Raw genomic sequence first — 16994 nt, 5'->3', positions numbered from 1 at the left:
ATTACTGGTTTGAACTTGGGAGAGCTCTGGTGGTGTAGTGCCTAAGGCATTTGACTGCTAATCAGAAGGCTGATGGTTCAAACCCACCAGCTACTCCTTGGAAGGAAGATGGGGCAATCTGCTTCCATAGTGATACTGCCTCAGAAACCCAAGGAGGGATTGCTATGAGTTGGATCCAACTTGACAGCAGTGAGTTTGGTTTGGTTTTTTGTTGTTGTTGTTGTTTGAACTTATTCAGTAATTCCCCATCAGGTTGGGAGGGGTTTGGGATATGTAGTGTTTATTTTGGATAACTATGGGCTTTGTTATAATCCAGGAATATAATTACCTAAACTGAAAGTGGGAGTGGATTTGAAATTAACAGGTTCTGCTGCAACTCCTGAGTAGAACTGCTGAACCTAGGGAGATTTTTTGCCTCTTCAATGACTTATTCTATGAGAACCAGTTTTTTCCAAAGAGAGCCTGCCTCATCACATCTATACCAACACTGAGAAGTAAAATAAATTTTGCAAGTTTAATAACAGGGCAAAATACTCATATTTCTGTACTTTGATAATGGGGCTAAACATCTTCATGTATTTGCTAGAGATTTTGTTCTTCTTTGTGAATATTCTATGTCTTTCATCTATTTTTAAATTCATAATCAGCTAGGTATGCATCATGCAGAGGGTAGAAGATTTTTTTTTTTTCTGTTATAGAGATCCTAGGTTTTTGCAACCTATTCTTTTAGTAATAAGGTTTTAAACACATCCATCTTATTATGGAAAAAGATGCCACTGAAAATAGCATTTTCTACTTTGTTTTCTTATGATGAGAAACTTAGGTTCAAATTTGGCTTTGTTTAGATGTAGCAGCAAACCAGAAAGAATGGAAAATAGCAACAGTGAAATCACATGTGGGTTTTCCTAATGCCTTAAAAACAATTAGATCACTGATATTTTAGCCCTTTCACAAACGGACTCCTCTGTCAGTCAGGGGTATAATTTCATACTTGTGATTCAGTTCAGTGCGTGGACAAAGGTCAGGATATGTGTGGTAACAGGCATTTGAACCTCCTTCACAGTGGTGACAAGGGGAAATGGCATAACTAAAATTAGAAAAATGCTAGCAATTATTTCCAGTCTCTTCATTTGCATGTTATTGTCATCCAAATTATACTAACTAAATTTTCAAGTTGGACCTGGTGTAAACACTACACATGCTTTAAAAATATGGATATTTTCTTTATAATCAAGCTGATATTAAGCTGCGTAAGTTTTCTTGCTTTAATTGTTTTCACTGTATGTTTATGCTTTAATCGTAGATATATTTGAGTACTACCAGCCTCCGCTACCTCAGCAGCAGGCAAGCCTTGGCTGACATTGCCAACTTCCAAATTGAAAGAGCAAAGAGAAGGGGGCTCACCAAAAATACGTGGGTGACATTTGGCTGCCTTTATGCAGGCTCCAGCACAGTGTGGTTGAGAGTAACTCACGCTGACTTGTTTGCTGTAGCAGTGGGCTGTAGTGCACTGATCCAAGCAGAAGTTAATTTTTATGGTGAGTCGATCTATATATGGAAGTCACAGAGTGGTACAAAAATCTTCCCTCTTTTTTTCCCTGAAAAATCAGCCATTGAGAGTCCCGTGGAATTCAGGTCTACTCTGACATAAGTAGCATCATTATGAGTTGGAATCAACTTGATGTCAACTGGCTGGGTTTCTGTGGCATATGTATGTGTGTGTAATGACAAAAGCCTCTGCCAGTCAGTGGTCACCTTAACAATATTGGACAAATAACAGGTCGTCACTTAACTTGGATAGAACAAACCAACAAAGTAAGTTTAAGTGTTTCCTTTTATTGGCTATTCTCATTGCTGTTGCTGTTCTCTCTCTCTTTTTAGTTCAGGCAATCTGCACTCTAAATACGTTCCCCTTTCAGGAAACTGAATGTTTGAAAATTCAAATGATAGGAAAGAAAAACTTTGGGTGAAGGTTGAAGGCAGGGACCTTCATGATAAAAAGAGTCATGAAATTTCCTTTGAGTCAAATATTTCCCTTCTGGGTTTGTTGGCATCAGCAGCCAGCAACTGTCTGAGTGAAGAGATGCCTCCAGCTCCAGTGTGGTGGGAGCAAGAGGCAGAGCTGAAGCTCAAGGTTAAGGGGCTTATACTCAGCCCTTAGAGCTGACACTGTGACTCACAGCAACCCTCATTGGGTTTCCAAGGCTGTAAATATTTATGGAAGTAGATTGCCCCATCTTCCTTCCGAGGAGTGGCTGGTGGATTTGAACCACCAGCCTTCTGGTTAGCAGTCAAGTGCCTTAGCCATTTGATATACTTTTAAAAAAAAAAAACAAACAAACACTGTCAAGGAGTCACTTTTGGCTCATAGAAACACTACAGAACAGAGTAGAACTGCCCCATGGGGTTCCAAGGCTGTAAATACTTAAGGAAGCATATTGCCACATTTTTCTCCCATAGTAGTATTATTGGTATAAAGCAAATAAATATGTTAATGTTGACCCCAAAAATTCAAAGTAAAAGAAAATGGCTACAAATATAAAATTAAACAAGAATCTCACACTGCAAATTTGAATTTGAAATATTAGTATGAAATGTAAACCAATAATAGTGATGGCTGCACACAGTAAGTGTGATTTATGTCACTGAATTATACACTTGAAAATGGTTGAAATGGCCAGTTTAATGTTTTGACTATGTTAACCCCAAGAGCGAAAGGTAACTCTACCCAGTGTATAGGCACAGTGACTTCTGCAATGTTACTGATTTAGATGGGATCTCAGGAGCATAACCCAAATCTGACAAACCAGCTTAGGCCATCACCCAGTTATCAGAAACCACAAACAAAACTCAAGGCCTGGTGAGTTAGTGACCTATAAGAATATTTTTACTTTCACAAAGATATTTCATTAATGACGCCTTCTACAAACCTGGAGGCCCAGTGTTTCTGTTTATCCAAGGAGAGTTGACAGCCAGTGAAAACTTGGTATCAAGTAATTTTGCCTGGATTGCATATGCTAAGAGATTGGGAGCCCTGTGTCTAGCTCTTGAGCATAGATTTTATGGATCCAGCCAACCAACAGGATAAGTTTAAGGATTTACTCTTTTGCAGTTCTTCTTATTGCTGTTGCTACTCTCTGTCTCTTTTGGATTTAAGCAATGTTAATTCTAAATATGTTCCTCTTTCAGGAAGCTGAATGTTTGAAAATTCAAATGATAAGAAAGAAAAATTGTAGGTAGAGGTCAGGGATAAGGACAACGTTCTTAATAAAAAAGGTTCATATAAAATTTCCTTTGAATAAAATGTATTTCTCATGTACTGTAATTTTGTGTTGGAAGTTGAATTTTCTTCAACATGATTAAGCAAAATGGTATAATTATTAATATTTTTTCTACTCCAATGGAATTTTAAGTCATGAAAATCACTCTTCCCATAGAAACAGGGGTGATCTTTCTGTTAAAACAACCCATCAAAGGTAACTGGATGTTGTATTAAATTTCACCGTGCACTGGCACACTAAGAAGCAAGAACATGAAATCTACAGTTTTCTTCAACAGTTTATTCTTGCTAGCTTTCACTTTCATTTTTTCCTACCAGCAGAAAGATATATTTTTAGCTAACTTACTGACAATTATAAACGATTCATTATATGAAATCAAGCAAATAGAAAGATGTTTAAAAAGTGCCTCTGAATGGTGTAAGAAATCCAATTTAACGTCAGCCTTTTTTCCTCATTAAATAAGAAATAAAGATTCCTTTTTACAACCTGATAATTTGATTAGTGTCAGTGAAGTGATACTCTTATTATAAAAGTCATAATTCTTGAAACTGCTAATCATGCCAGACTAATAATCATTAGAGATTTCACCAGGGTTTTTCTAGCTGTGACTCTACAAATAGGATTTTTGATTCCAAGTCACTTACCTTTTGGTAGTGAGGTGACACTCCCGTAATTCCATTCTACATTTCTTCATTAGAAACTTTGATTTGTGTGTGTGTGTGTTATTGATGTTATGATAAACTATAAATAGTTTTAAATCTGGATTTCCTTTATTAATCTCTCTAAGCAAGTAAATAGCTATTCAAGAACGGAATAACTTGTCATAGCAAATAAGTATAGCAACTAACTTGATTACTATCTAAACAAGGTCCATGTGATGCATCTCTGTAAAAGGATGATGGAAAGAACCTATAATAGAATTCCACAATTTCATTGCATAATTTGAAGGAGAGTCTAAAGATATGAGAATATTCTCTGGAATTTGTTGTTAGAAAGTGTGAAGAATTCTATGATTGGGGATTTCAATAAATTTTATGTAAAGTTTTCTAGTTTTATCCATTGGCTTGAACTTAATATGTAAGTACATCTGGCTGCAAGGGTTGCTGGGATATTTAGTGCTTATTATGAGTAGGTACCTGCCCAGCTAAAACCCAGAGCTTTAATTCCTTAACACACATGATGAGACTGCCAATCAACTCCATGGTGGAATCTACCACAAGCAGCTGAGTAGCTGCTTTGGGTATGTGGTCTGCTTCCTGTATATAATTAGCTTTGGGAATGGTCTCTAGCTTGTGGCACACTTGAACCCTGCATGTAGCTGTGTCATCGTTCAGCAGCCTGCCATGCTCTGCCGACCTGGGGACTTACAATGGACTTGAATTAATAGCCTGCGGTGTGGTTTGGTAACATCTGGACTGTGCCTTTTTACTTGTCAACCTTGGGCTTGACAGCCTCAGCAGCTAACAGCTGTCTGAGTGAAGAAAAGCCTCTAGCTTCAGTGGGCTGGGAGCTGGAGGCAGAGCTGAAGTGCAAGCCTGAGGGGCTGTCACCCAACCCCTAGAGCTTGGCACTTTGAACTTGGACTTAAAGCCTCCAAACTGTAAGAGAATAAACTCCTGTTTGTTAAGGCCACCTCATTTGTGGTATATTCCTGTTAGAGCGGCACTAGGGAACCAGAACAATCTCTTACATGCATGTGAGGCTATTGAAAACACCATGGCTTGGGTTAGGCACATCTCAGTCTTCAATGAGACATCTTTGCTCTTCAGACTTGAAAGAGGTCCTTTGCAGCAGATACCTATTCTAGATACTTCAAATTACTGAAAACATACAGATTCACCCCACTTACCTAGTGCCTAAGGCATCTGACTGCTAACCAGAAGGCTGGCAGCTCAAACCCATCAGCCACTCCTCGGAAGGAAGGTTGGGCAATCAACTTCCATAGTGATACCACCTCAGAAACCCAAGGAGGGGTCACTGTGAGTCAGATCTGACTTGACGGCAGTGAGTTTTTAAGTGCTCTCTATTTTTAAAAATCTTGCCCTATCTTCCAGTTCCATCTCAATTCCTATCTTTTCTCATCGCTTTCATCCTTACTGACCTCACAGAATCTCCAGAGATGGCTATTACTGTTTTCATCTTTTATGTATCTTGGTACTTCAACTGGATCCTATGGAAGGGCTGCTTCTCATCTTCTATACCTCCCAAAGTTTCTAGCACGGTGTTGCAGATGTTCAATCAAAGCTTCCTTCTTTGTAAATGTGTCCAAAGCAAATACTCACCTGAAGGCCAAACGCCCTCATAAAACCAAGTGCTTTTATGAGCTATATGTCTTCCACAAGAAATGTTGACTCAGGTGAGTTGATCGTTTTCAGGAGTTGATATCCAGGCCAAGTCACCAACGAATATTTGCATTTTATTTCAACTAACAGAAATCACTTTAAGCATTTAAAATAATTTCTGGAACTGAATTCCTTTTGTAGCTTCATTATATTCTCTTACAGATAATTGTAATCTTGGTTTTTACAAGAAAGACTGCATGAAATGAGCATTGATGATTTTTGTGACATGATGACTGACACCTCACTAGGTTCACCATATTATAGATATGCAAAAACTGCAAATATAATATTGAAGAATAAATATATGCTTTGCCTCCCTGCAAGTTACAATTTTTGCCTGCAATGCTTGTCTAACTCTTGTTTGGAAATGCCCACAGTTACAGAAGGTAAAGTGTTATGTGGTAAAAATGGAAATTTTCTTTTTGGGGTTGAGAAATGTGAGCACGATATGTATTAAACACTCTGCAAAGTGTGAGGCTGCATTTATTCTCAAGAGGAACGATGAAAGAAGCAGAGCTAAGTGTTTTACTCAAGGATAGAAAAAGAGAGTGACTGAGTCAAGAAGTTGGACATACAACAATTGTTGTTGTTGTTGTTATTTGCCCTCGAGTTGGACCCGACTCATAGCGACACCTCCTTGAGTTTCCAAGGCAGCATCACTACAGAAGTAGAATCCCCAACCTTTCTTCCGAGGAGTGGCTGGTGGGTTTGAACTGCCAGCCTTCTGGTTAGCAGTCAAGTGCCTTAGGCACTATGCTACCGGAATTCCTATTTTAACAATAGAACCCTTCGGTTTTGTGACTCAAGATGTGAATTTGTTGTCAGTTCTTTCAGCTTGAGAAATGCTGAGTGTGTTGACTTTTGTGTTTTCTAACTCCGGGTCTTTGCACACTTCATTGTAATCCATTGCCTTCTCAAGCTGCCCATTGAAATCTTCTTTTCAGCTCTTCCACGTCACCTTTGTTCCCTTTTGTTTTAGCTATAGTATGTTCAAGAACAATTTTCAGACTCTTCTGACGTCCCTTTTGAACTGCTCTTTAATTACTGTTTTTTTATGATCTTTTGCTTTCTCCATGTATGATATCCTTGCTGTCATCCCACAACTTGTCTGGTCTTCAATCATTAGTTTTTAGGATATCAGTTATCTTCTTGAGATGGTCTCTAAACTCAGATGAGATATAGTTAATGTTCTTTTGCGTTCGTGAATTGTTTTTCATTTCCTTCGGCTTCTACTTGAACTTGCATATGAGCAATTGATAGCCTCTTCCACAGGTGGCCCCTGGCCTTGTTCTAACTAATGATATTGAGCTTCTCATTGTCTCTTTCCACATATGGAGTCAATTTGACTTCTGTGTATTCCATCCAGTGAGATCCATATAGATAGTCATTATATATGCTACTGAAAAAAGGTATTTGCTTTGAATAAGTCATTGGCCTTGCAATATTCTATTGCAATCTCTACATCATTTCTATAACCAAGGCCACATTTACCAGGAACTGATCCAAGGAAATCTGATTCCAGCTTTTGCACTTCAAATACTATGAATAATCAAGGCTTCTTGATTACATGTTTGATCAATTCCAAACTGCAGTATTTGGTAAAAATCTTCCATTCTTCATCTATGACATTAATATTTGGTGCAGAAATTTGAATAATAGTAAAATAAATTGTTTTTCCTTGTAAGTATATAGATATTATCCTATAACGGACAGCGTTATACTTCAGGATAGATCTTGAAATGTTCTTTCTGATCTTTCTGATGATGAGGGCAACTCCATTTCTCTGACAATTCCTGGCATCTTAGGCCATATGACTTTCTGATTTAAAGTAGAAATACCGACCCATTTCACTCACTAATGCCTAGGTTATGGGTCTTTATGTGTCCCATTTCATTTTTGACAGCTTGGACTTTTTTCCCTAGATTCATGCTTTGTATATTCCATGTTCTCATTATTAATGGATTATTAATGGAAGCCCTTCTCATTTTGAGTTGAGTCACATCAGTAAATGAAGGTGTAGAATGTTTTCCTCCATCCGTGTCATTAATGTCAACTGTACTATGAGGAGGTAACTCTTCACCAGTTCTATGTTGAGTGCCTTTCAATCTAAGGGGTTTATATTCTAGTGCAATACCATGTGCCCATTTCATACAAGTTGTCAGGGATTTCATTTCACTTGTATCCACAATCAGCATCCATGGAAGCAACAGTCAAGAAATCAGACCTGGTATTGCACTGGGCAAATTGACTTCAAGGGACCTCTTTAAAGTATTAAAGATGTCACTTTGGAGAGAAAGGATGTTTAACTAGCTTTTGAAATTTCCTGATACTCAGTTCACTCAAGACTAATTAAATCACAACGTCTGCAGGATGGGGCTCAGACAGTGGTTTCTCTGAACAATGTTCCAGGTGACTGTGATGTGCACCAGTGTAGGGGAGGGGTAGAGAAATTAAGCATATCTGGTTGATGGATACTTGATATGTAGGTATTCTGACATTTCTTTTTCTCTTTTTAGGTGAAGCACACTGTGCAAAGTGTTCAAAGAAAGGAATATTGATTCAGCTGAACTAATTCAAGCACGAGAAAAAAATCTTCCAGACCCTAAAACAATGGCTAAAGTGATAGATCTCTCTGAAAGATAAGGCCAACAGAACCCACAATCTGCTTTCCCATTTTATTTCCCAAAAGTAAAACCTCCTGCAATGATGGAATTAAAGCAAACCCAAAAGTCTAAAACTTCTGTGTAAGATATATGTTTGTTGTTTTTCTATGGAAAGTCACTTGTTCTTCCTTTCTTGCTGACCTTGAGAAATAGCAGACCATCCCAAAATAAAAGAAATTAATTACCTGGGAGGACCATGTGCAACCAGTTAGTTGGTTGCCATGGGGGCAGAAGCTATAAATCTGAGTTTTTACAGAACAGTCTATTTCGTAAAATCTTATTCTTTTCAATAAAAGTCATTCATAACATGTAAATGAAAACGTGTTTTGATTATATTTTGGTGTGCATTCATACATAAACAGGAAAAAAAATGCTTTTCCAAATAATGAATCTTTGTCTGTGTTCAGGTACCACTGGAGTGAATCAGTTAAAAAAAAAAAAAAAAAAGCACTCTAGAGGTACTGAAAAAGTGGCTCCACCAATCAATTGTCCTTGGAATCCTATAGCAGTTAAAAAACGGTGTTGCTGTGCCTACCATAGATTAAAGTTAAGCTCAATATTAAAGGTACTACAGACTTCATCTGAGATTTCATTATGAATGCTATCTAAATTAGTTTATTTTTTATTCATTTGAAGAGAACCCAGTGTAGGGCTATATATCTAAAACTTATCTCAAAGGTATTATTATTTAGTCAGAATGCTAGATTTTTTTTTTCTTAAGAATGTTCATCCTTACTGTCATTATTTGAATAGCTTTTCAGTTAACTCCACATGATGCAAGCTTAGTTATTAATAAATAATGTACTAATGTTTGTTTCTTAGTTTTTATAAATGTATCATCAGAAATTAGCATTACGAAGAAAACTATAAAAATAAAAACTATTTCAAGACACTATAAAAGATCTACCTAAGTGGAAGAACATTCCATGTTCATGTATAGGAAGATGAAACGTTGTGCAAATGTCAATACTAGCCATAGCACTCTACATATTCAATTCAATCCCAATCCAGATTCCATGAACATTCTTTAAGGACACTGAAAAATTGATCACTAATCGTATATGGAAAAGAAAGACCCTCAGATAAGAAAAGCACTACTGAAGAAGAAGAACAAAGAGGCGATCTTACACTCCCCTATCGCTAAACCTATTACACAGCCACAGTAGTCAAAATAGCCTGGGATTGGTCCAACAATAGATACATAGACCAGTGGAACAGAATTGAAAACCCAGAAATAGATCCATCCACCTACAGTCAGCTAATCTTTGACAAAGGACCAAAATCCATTAAATGGGGAAGAGACAGTCACTTTAACAAATGGTGCTGGGGAAACTGGATATCATTTGCAGAAAAATGAAACAAGATCCATATTACACCACACACAAAAACTAACTATAGATGGATCAAAGACTTAAATGTAAAACCTATAACTATAAAGTTCATCAAACAAAAATAGGGGCAAACTTAGGGGCCCTAATATATGGCATTAGTAGACTACCAAATGTATATAAAAATGCACAAACAGCAGAAGATAAACTAGATGACTGGTACCTTCTAAAAATTAAATTCTTATACACATCAAAATACTTCTCAAAAAAAGTAAAAAGAGAACTTACAGATAGGGAAAAATATTTGGCAATGACATATCTGACAGGGGACTTACCTCTAAAGTTTATAGAAAACTCCAACACCTCAACATCAAAAAGAGAAAAAATACAATTAAAAGATGGGCAGAAGACATGAACAGACACTTCACCAAAGAAGATATTCAGGTAGCCAACAAACATATGAAGAAACATTCGTGATCATTAGCTATTAGAGAGATGAAAATCAAAAGAACCACGCGATACCATCTCAGCCCAGTACTAATAGTAAAGTTCAACAAGACAGAAAATAACAAATGCTGGCAAGGATGTGGAGAAATTGAGACCCTCATATACTGCCAGTGAGATGTAAAATGATACAACCACTGTGGAAAACAGTATGACAATTCCTTAAAAAGTTGGAAACAGAAATACCATTTGATGCAGCAATCTTATTACTTGGTATGTATCCTAAAGATCCAAGAGCCAAGACACAAATAGATATATGCACACCCATGTTCATTGCAGCACTATTCACAATAGCAAAGAGATGGAAGTGCCCATCCACAGAGGAATGGATAAACAAACTGTGGTTATATATACACATGGAATATTATGCAACACTAAAGAATAATGTAGAATCCACAAAACACCACATAACATGGACGAACTTAAAGGGTATTATGCTGAATGAAATAAGTCAATCACAGAAGAACAAATACTGTATTAGTCCACTATTGTAAAAAGTCAAGACAAGGTTACATATGGTAGAAACTTTCTTTTTTGGCAACCAGGAATGGAAGGAGAGGAGAGGGAAAATTGCTAGATAGGTATTGATTTGGGTGAAGGGAAAGAAAATATACCAAAAGGAAGTGAACAACAGAATAGCACTAAGGGAAAGGAACGCACAGAGAGGTAAACAAGAAGTGCAGACAACAAAGATAAACACTTACATGCACAGTAAATAACAAGCATTAATCTACAGGTGGATACATACACACAGGCTTAATGATCAGGTATGCCTAGGCAAAAGGAATATACCCATGATCATATATAAGTTTGGCAGGTGCTATTTCTACGTATTTCTATGTGCTGTAGGAATGCCCTTATGTATAATATAGCTAATCAGCCTACTCAACATGAAGATGATAAGGATGAAAACATCCTTAATGATCCTCTTCCACTTACTGAATAGTAAATAATCATCATGCCACACAATTAATAAACATATCTTTTGTGTATGTATGTGAGTATTTTCATGTGAAAATTTAATAACCACAGAGAGAAGTATGTTAATTGACTATTTATTTTATTGGGAAGGCTTCTAGCCAATAGTAGGCCATTAGTAATTAAGTTTTTGGGGAGTCAAGTTATGTGTGGATTTTCAATTGCATGAGGGAAAAGGAGAGGGGTTGATGCCCCAAATCCCTGCATTGTCCAAGGGTCAATTGAGTATGGATAATGGTCACCTAGAATTGGGATTTTATCTTTATTATTTCTATACAAAAAGGGAAAATTTATACCAGAACTTAGAAAATGTTCCTGTGAAAAATTCAGAGGTTTTGTTCCAGAAATGAAATTACTAAAGTGATATTTGCACGACTTTTTTATGTCGCAATTCATAATAAAACATAATTTCAACTTATGATTTCCTACAGATATCCAGAAAATTTTAAGTAATTAAATCTAATTTTGTACTATGTTTAAGCTAGTCATGTATTTTATGGGAATGTGGATAAAGCAAGAAAACCAACTGCAGAAATAGACCTTTAAGCTTTTATATATGCAAACTATACGGCAAAACACATTTTAAAGATGATTTCCAATAAATTACTTCCCTAATACTCTGGCAGCTCCCATATTTCTTAGAAAAGAATTATACAAAGTTTACACTGTTTGATAGTTTCATCTGTGAGCTCTAGACATTTTGTACATTTATTGTCTTTGGTAATTAAATGACTATATTTTAGGGAAAAGGATCTCTATGACTTAGTCAAGAGTTTTGTCCATGCTTTAAGGACTTAGTACTTCAGGACCAGCACAAAACTTTGCACATAACTGAATTACATATTTATTTAATAACCTGTTCTGCAAAAAATTTTTCTTAAGGACAGGCTACATACTTCCCTAGAAGAAAATTGCAGACAACTCTTGGGTAGTCATGTGAGCATTCAATTTTTTTCCATGTTTCATTTGAAGCTAACAAAATGATACATTTTCTACCACCACTCTTAGTTTTCTTTTACCATTTGACAAATGTTACCACTGATTCATCTAATCAATTCCAAGACTGATCTAAAGAAAGAAATTAAATACAACTGTTTATTGACACCAAATTACTACATCAAAAAGGCATAAATCTCTTACAATAAATTTGTGTGAATTGTGCTATCAATATGATGTTGTTGTTGTTGTTGTTATATGCAGTCAAGTCACCTCTGCCTCATAGCAACCTTATGTGCAACAGAAGGGAATACTGCCCACTCCTGTGCCAGCCTCACAATCCCTGTTATACCTGAGCCCATGGCTGCCACCACTGTGCCAATCCATTTCATTGAGAGTCTTTGCCTTTTTCACTGACCCTCCACTTTACCAACCATGATATTCTTCTCCGGGAAATGGTTCCTTTTGACACTGTGACCAAAGTAGGTGAGACGAAGTCTGGCCATTCTCGCTTCCAAGGAGCATTCCTCCAGGACACATTTGTTAGTTCTATTAGCAGTCCACAGTACTTTCAGCATTCTTTGCCAACACAACTCAAAAGCATCAACTCTTCTTTGGTCTTCCTTATTCATTGTCCAGCTCTCACGTGCATATGAGGTGATTGAAAATACCATGGCTTGGGTCAGGCTCATCTTAGTCTTCAAGGAGATATCTTTGCTCTTCAGCACTTGAAATAGGTCTTTCAATCTGATAGCCACAAGTAAATTTATTAAAATTGAGAAAAAATTAAAAATCAGTTCCTCTGTTGCGCAAGTCACATTTTAATTCATATTACAAACCACAAGTTGCTAGTAACTACTGTATTGCACTGCCTAGACTAAGAAGTTTTGTTTTTAAAAGCAGGTGGCACCACCTTGTGGTAACAGTGTAAAGACAATGTACAACTTATTGGGGGGAAAAGAAAAAAAGAAAATTCACAGCCATGGAGCTGGATCTGAGGCAGTATCACTACGGAAGTAGACTGCTCAACCTTCCTTCCGAGGAGTGGCTGGTGGGTTTGAACCGCCAGCCTTCTGGTTAGCAGTCAAATGCCTTAGGCACTATGCCACCAGAGCTCCCACAATTTATCGAGGGAGTTAATTTTAAATCCATTCATTTTTTGACAAGTACTTAATATTTTGGAATTCATGTTAATTTCTATTATTTAAAGGTCAACTATGAAACAGACTTCTTATTCTATCAAATTTTTGCTCTTGATTCATTCTTTATCAATTCCATGTTCACTACAGCCCTGTATCTATTTTTTTATTGAAGAAATCTTCCACATATTCTTTTTGAATCAATTGTGTGGAATTTTACTAAGCTAGTTTTAGGGGAAAAAAGTCACTATTTGTACTTAATTTTGATTTATGACAAAAATGTTCAAAAAGTGAAGGAAACAACAAGATTACTTTCTGAATACACAGTTACAAGCTTCAAAAACCACTGAGTGTCAGACATTAGAACTCTAGGAAAGTAAGTCATGGTTTCTTTGTGGGGACACAATGGACACAGACATTACTGTAAGAGAAAAATATATTTTGATACTAATCCAAGAGTTTTATTAATAAGGCTCCAATACAATTCCAGTTGATTTAATCTGATTTTATATTTCATTATATTTCATTGGTAGGTTCCATTACTACTCAGTTGCTGACTTTCATTCATTCAGGATTTATAAGCATCCAGAAGAGACAGCAGATTTAGCTTATTCAGCAATGAGATTTTTGTTTTCAATGAGAAGTATTTGAATTAGAACTTGGCATTCTTTACTAAGGCTGACTCACTGGGGACAAGTTAGATCGCTCCTTGCACACTTTCCAGACAAATATGTCAATTACTGGCAGAACACTGACATAATGCAAGCCACACCTTCATGATAATATTATTATTTTCCTTCATCAATTTTCTTATGAAATTATTCTCATCTTCATCCTCTATTGTAACAATAGTGGCAGAAAGTTCTGTTGAAGAAAGATAAACTCAAAACGAATTAGATTTATGCACACCAGAGAAGCATTTTATTCTAAACCAGTAAATCTTGGAGGAAAATATCTATCATGAACAACATAATTGAGAAATTCAAGCTTTACACAGAAAACAGTATTTTTAAAGCTGAATACTTATGCCAGATTATTTTAAATGCAGCATAAATACCTTCCAAAACTGTTTGAAATATTTCAGTCTGAAGTTTTGTATTTTATTTTAAATTTTTTCTTCAAAATATTTATTTGGCAATATTTTCTTTTTATCTTAACTTATCGACAAGTGAGAGGTTTGTGTATAATCAATTATCTAATAGCAGGTGAGTGCTCTGGTAGCGTAATGCCTAAGGCATTTGACTGCTAACCAGAAGACTGGTGGTTCAAACCCACCAGCCACTCCTTGGAAGGAAGATTGGGCAATCTACTTCTGCAGTGGTACAGCCTCAGAAACCCAAAGAGGGTTTATTATGAGTCAGATTCGACTCGACGGCAGGAGTTTGGTTTTTTGAGTTACGGTAAATGCTATAATATATGTAATTCTGCAACAACAATAAGAAGAACCAAAAATTTGTTGCTGGTTACATAGGTAGCTATGTATGCCATATAGGTATGGGAGGGAGCATGGGAGTACACGGCTGTGCATATATAAGCACAGTTGTGGGCATTTGTATATGCATATTTGTATGTGCCATATCTGCACATGCAAAGGCATTTGACTGTGTGGATCCTAACAAATTATGGATGGCACTGAGAACGGGAATTCTAAAACACTTGATTGTGGTCATGAGGAACCTGTACATAGACCAAGAGGCAATCATTCAAACAAAGCAAGGGGATATGTGTGTTGAAAATGTGTCCTTTACCATACTTATTCAATCTGTATGCTGAGAAAAAGATCTAAGAAGCTAGACTATGAAGAAGAACGTAGCATCAGCATTGGAGGAAGGCTTATTGACAACCTGTGATATGTAGATGACACAACCTTGCTTGCTGAAAGTGAAGACCTGAAGCATTTACTGATGAAGATCAAACAGTACAGCTTTCAGTACAGATTACACCTCAACATCAAGAAAACAAAGGTCCTCACGACAGGACCAACAAGCAGCATTACAATAAACTGAGAAAAGACTGAAATTGTCAGGGCCTTCATCTTACTTGGATTCACAATCAATGCCCATGGAAGCAGCAGTCAAGAAAATAAACACTACATTGCACTGGGCAAGTTCATTGCCAAAGATCTCTTTAAAGTGCTAAAGGGTAAAGATGGTACTTTGAAGACTAAGGTGCTCCCATACTCACCCGGCAGGGGAGACACCATGATCAAGAAGGTGGTTCTCCCAGGGTGAAGCTTACCCATTGCACTGCAGATGTGCTGACCCTTGCCAGTTCCCTGAATGTGGGAAACTTGACTGCATAATGTATGGTAGTGGGGCACTGTGTCCGTGCTTTTTGGCTTTCCCCTGGTTAATCAGTTAAAAAAAAAAAAAAAAAAAGATCAGGAAGACTAAACTGTTCCTGACTAAAACGACAATATTTTCAGTAGCCTCATTTGCACGCAAAAGGACAATGAATAAGGAAAACCGAAGAGGAATTGATGCATTTGAACTGCAGTGTTGGCAACAGATATTGGAAATACCACGGACTGACAGAAGAATGAACAAATCCGACTTGGAGGCCATGCAAACACATTGCTCCTTAGAGAAAGAATAGCCAGACTTCCTCTCACATGCTTTGGTCATGTTGTCAGAAGGGACTAGTCCCTGGAGTGGGACATAATGTTGGTAAAGTAGAGGGTCATGGAGATGGAGAAGACTCTGAAAGAGAGGAACTGACACAGTTGTTACAGTGATGGGCTGAAGGACAGCAACAATTGTGAGGATGGCACAGAACCAGGCAGTGCCTAGCTCTAATGTGCACGGATCACTGTGAGCTGGAGCCCAGGTGATGGCACCTAAAATGAGCCATATGTCCATACTCATATACATAATAGAGCTCATGGGAATCACAATTATGGAAACTTCCTAGATATGTCGAAACACTTCATGAGACTTGGTAACCGGCCTTGAAAACTAAGGTTCATAGTCTTGAGGGACATCCACATCAATCGGCATAACATAGTTCAAAAGATACTGTTCTACATCTTAGTTTAGTGAGCAGTGTCTGGAGTCTTAAAAGCTTGGAAGCAAACATCTAAGATACAACTATTAGTCTCTTCTTGTCTGGAGCAAAGGAGAGTAAAGAAAATGAAAGATTCAAGGAAGAAAATAGTGCACAGAATTAATATTTCACATGAACCTCTAGCCTGAGAGCAAAAGAACTAGATGGTCCTCAGTGCTACTACCTAGCACTCTGACCAGGGACACAAGAGAAGGTCCTGGTTAGAATGGGAGACAGATATGGAACAAAACTCAAATTAAAAAAAAAAAAAAAAAAGTCCAGACTTACTACACTGATAGAGACTGGAGGAACCCTCAAGACTATGGCCCTAAGACACTCTTTTAACCTGGGACTGAAACCACATGCGAAGAATGTGCTCCATAGAACAGTCATTATGAGACCAAAGGAAAACATTTACTCAAAAGCCAAGACAAGAAGGCAAGGATGGGTTAGGAAACTGGAGAAATGGAAACAAGGAAAACTCTCACTGTCGTCAAGTCAGATCTGACTCATAGCAACCCCTCCTTGAGTTTCCGAGGTGGTATCTCTACAGAAGTAGATCTCCCAATCTTCCTTCCGAGGAGTGGCTGGTGGGTTTGAACTGCCAACCTTCTGGTTAGCAGTCAAATGCCTTAGGCACTCTGCTGCCAGAGAACAGGGAAAGCAAGGTGAAAATGAGAGGGTAATGACACATTGTGGAGTTAGCAACCAATGTCATGAAAATATTTGCATATGAATTGTTGAATGGGAAACTAATTTACTGTGTAAACTTTCCCATAAA

At 37.3% G+C, this 16994-nt stretch overlaps 1 protein-coding gene and 1 non-coding gene across 2 annotated transcripts in view; both read left to right on the top strand.

The window, feature by feature from the left end:
• The window catches only part of LOC122151782 (putative coiled-coil domain-containing protein 195), a 56310-nt gene that overhangs the window by 2347 nt on the left and 36969 nt on the right, over nucleotides 1-16994 (top strand). Inside the window, 1 exon segment of the mRNA XM_042783170.1 lies at nucleotides 1304-1538. Coding sequence (XP_042639104.1) covers nucleotides 1304-1538 — 235 coding nt within the window.
• Nucleotides 15348-15519, top strand: LOC122149559. The gene has a single exon (XR_006163204.1). It is a non-coding gene; the product is annotated as a U1 spliceosomal RNA (small nuclear RNA).

Source organism: Orycteropus afer, unplaced genomic scaffold, assembly GCF_000298275.1.
Source record: "Orycteropus afer afer isolate SDZICR_OR568_19922 unplaced genomic scaffold, OryAfe1.0 scaffold00002, whole genome shotgun sequence".
In the NCBI taxonomy this organism is placed as follows: Eukaryota; Metazoa; Chordata; class Mammalia; order Tubulidentata; family Orycteropodidae; genus Orycteropus; species Orycteropus afer.
Note: the sequence above shows the minus strand (reverse complement) of the source record. Positions and strands in the feature narration are given on the sequence as shown.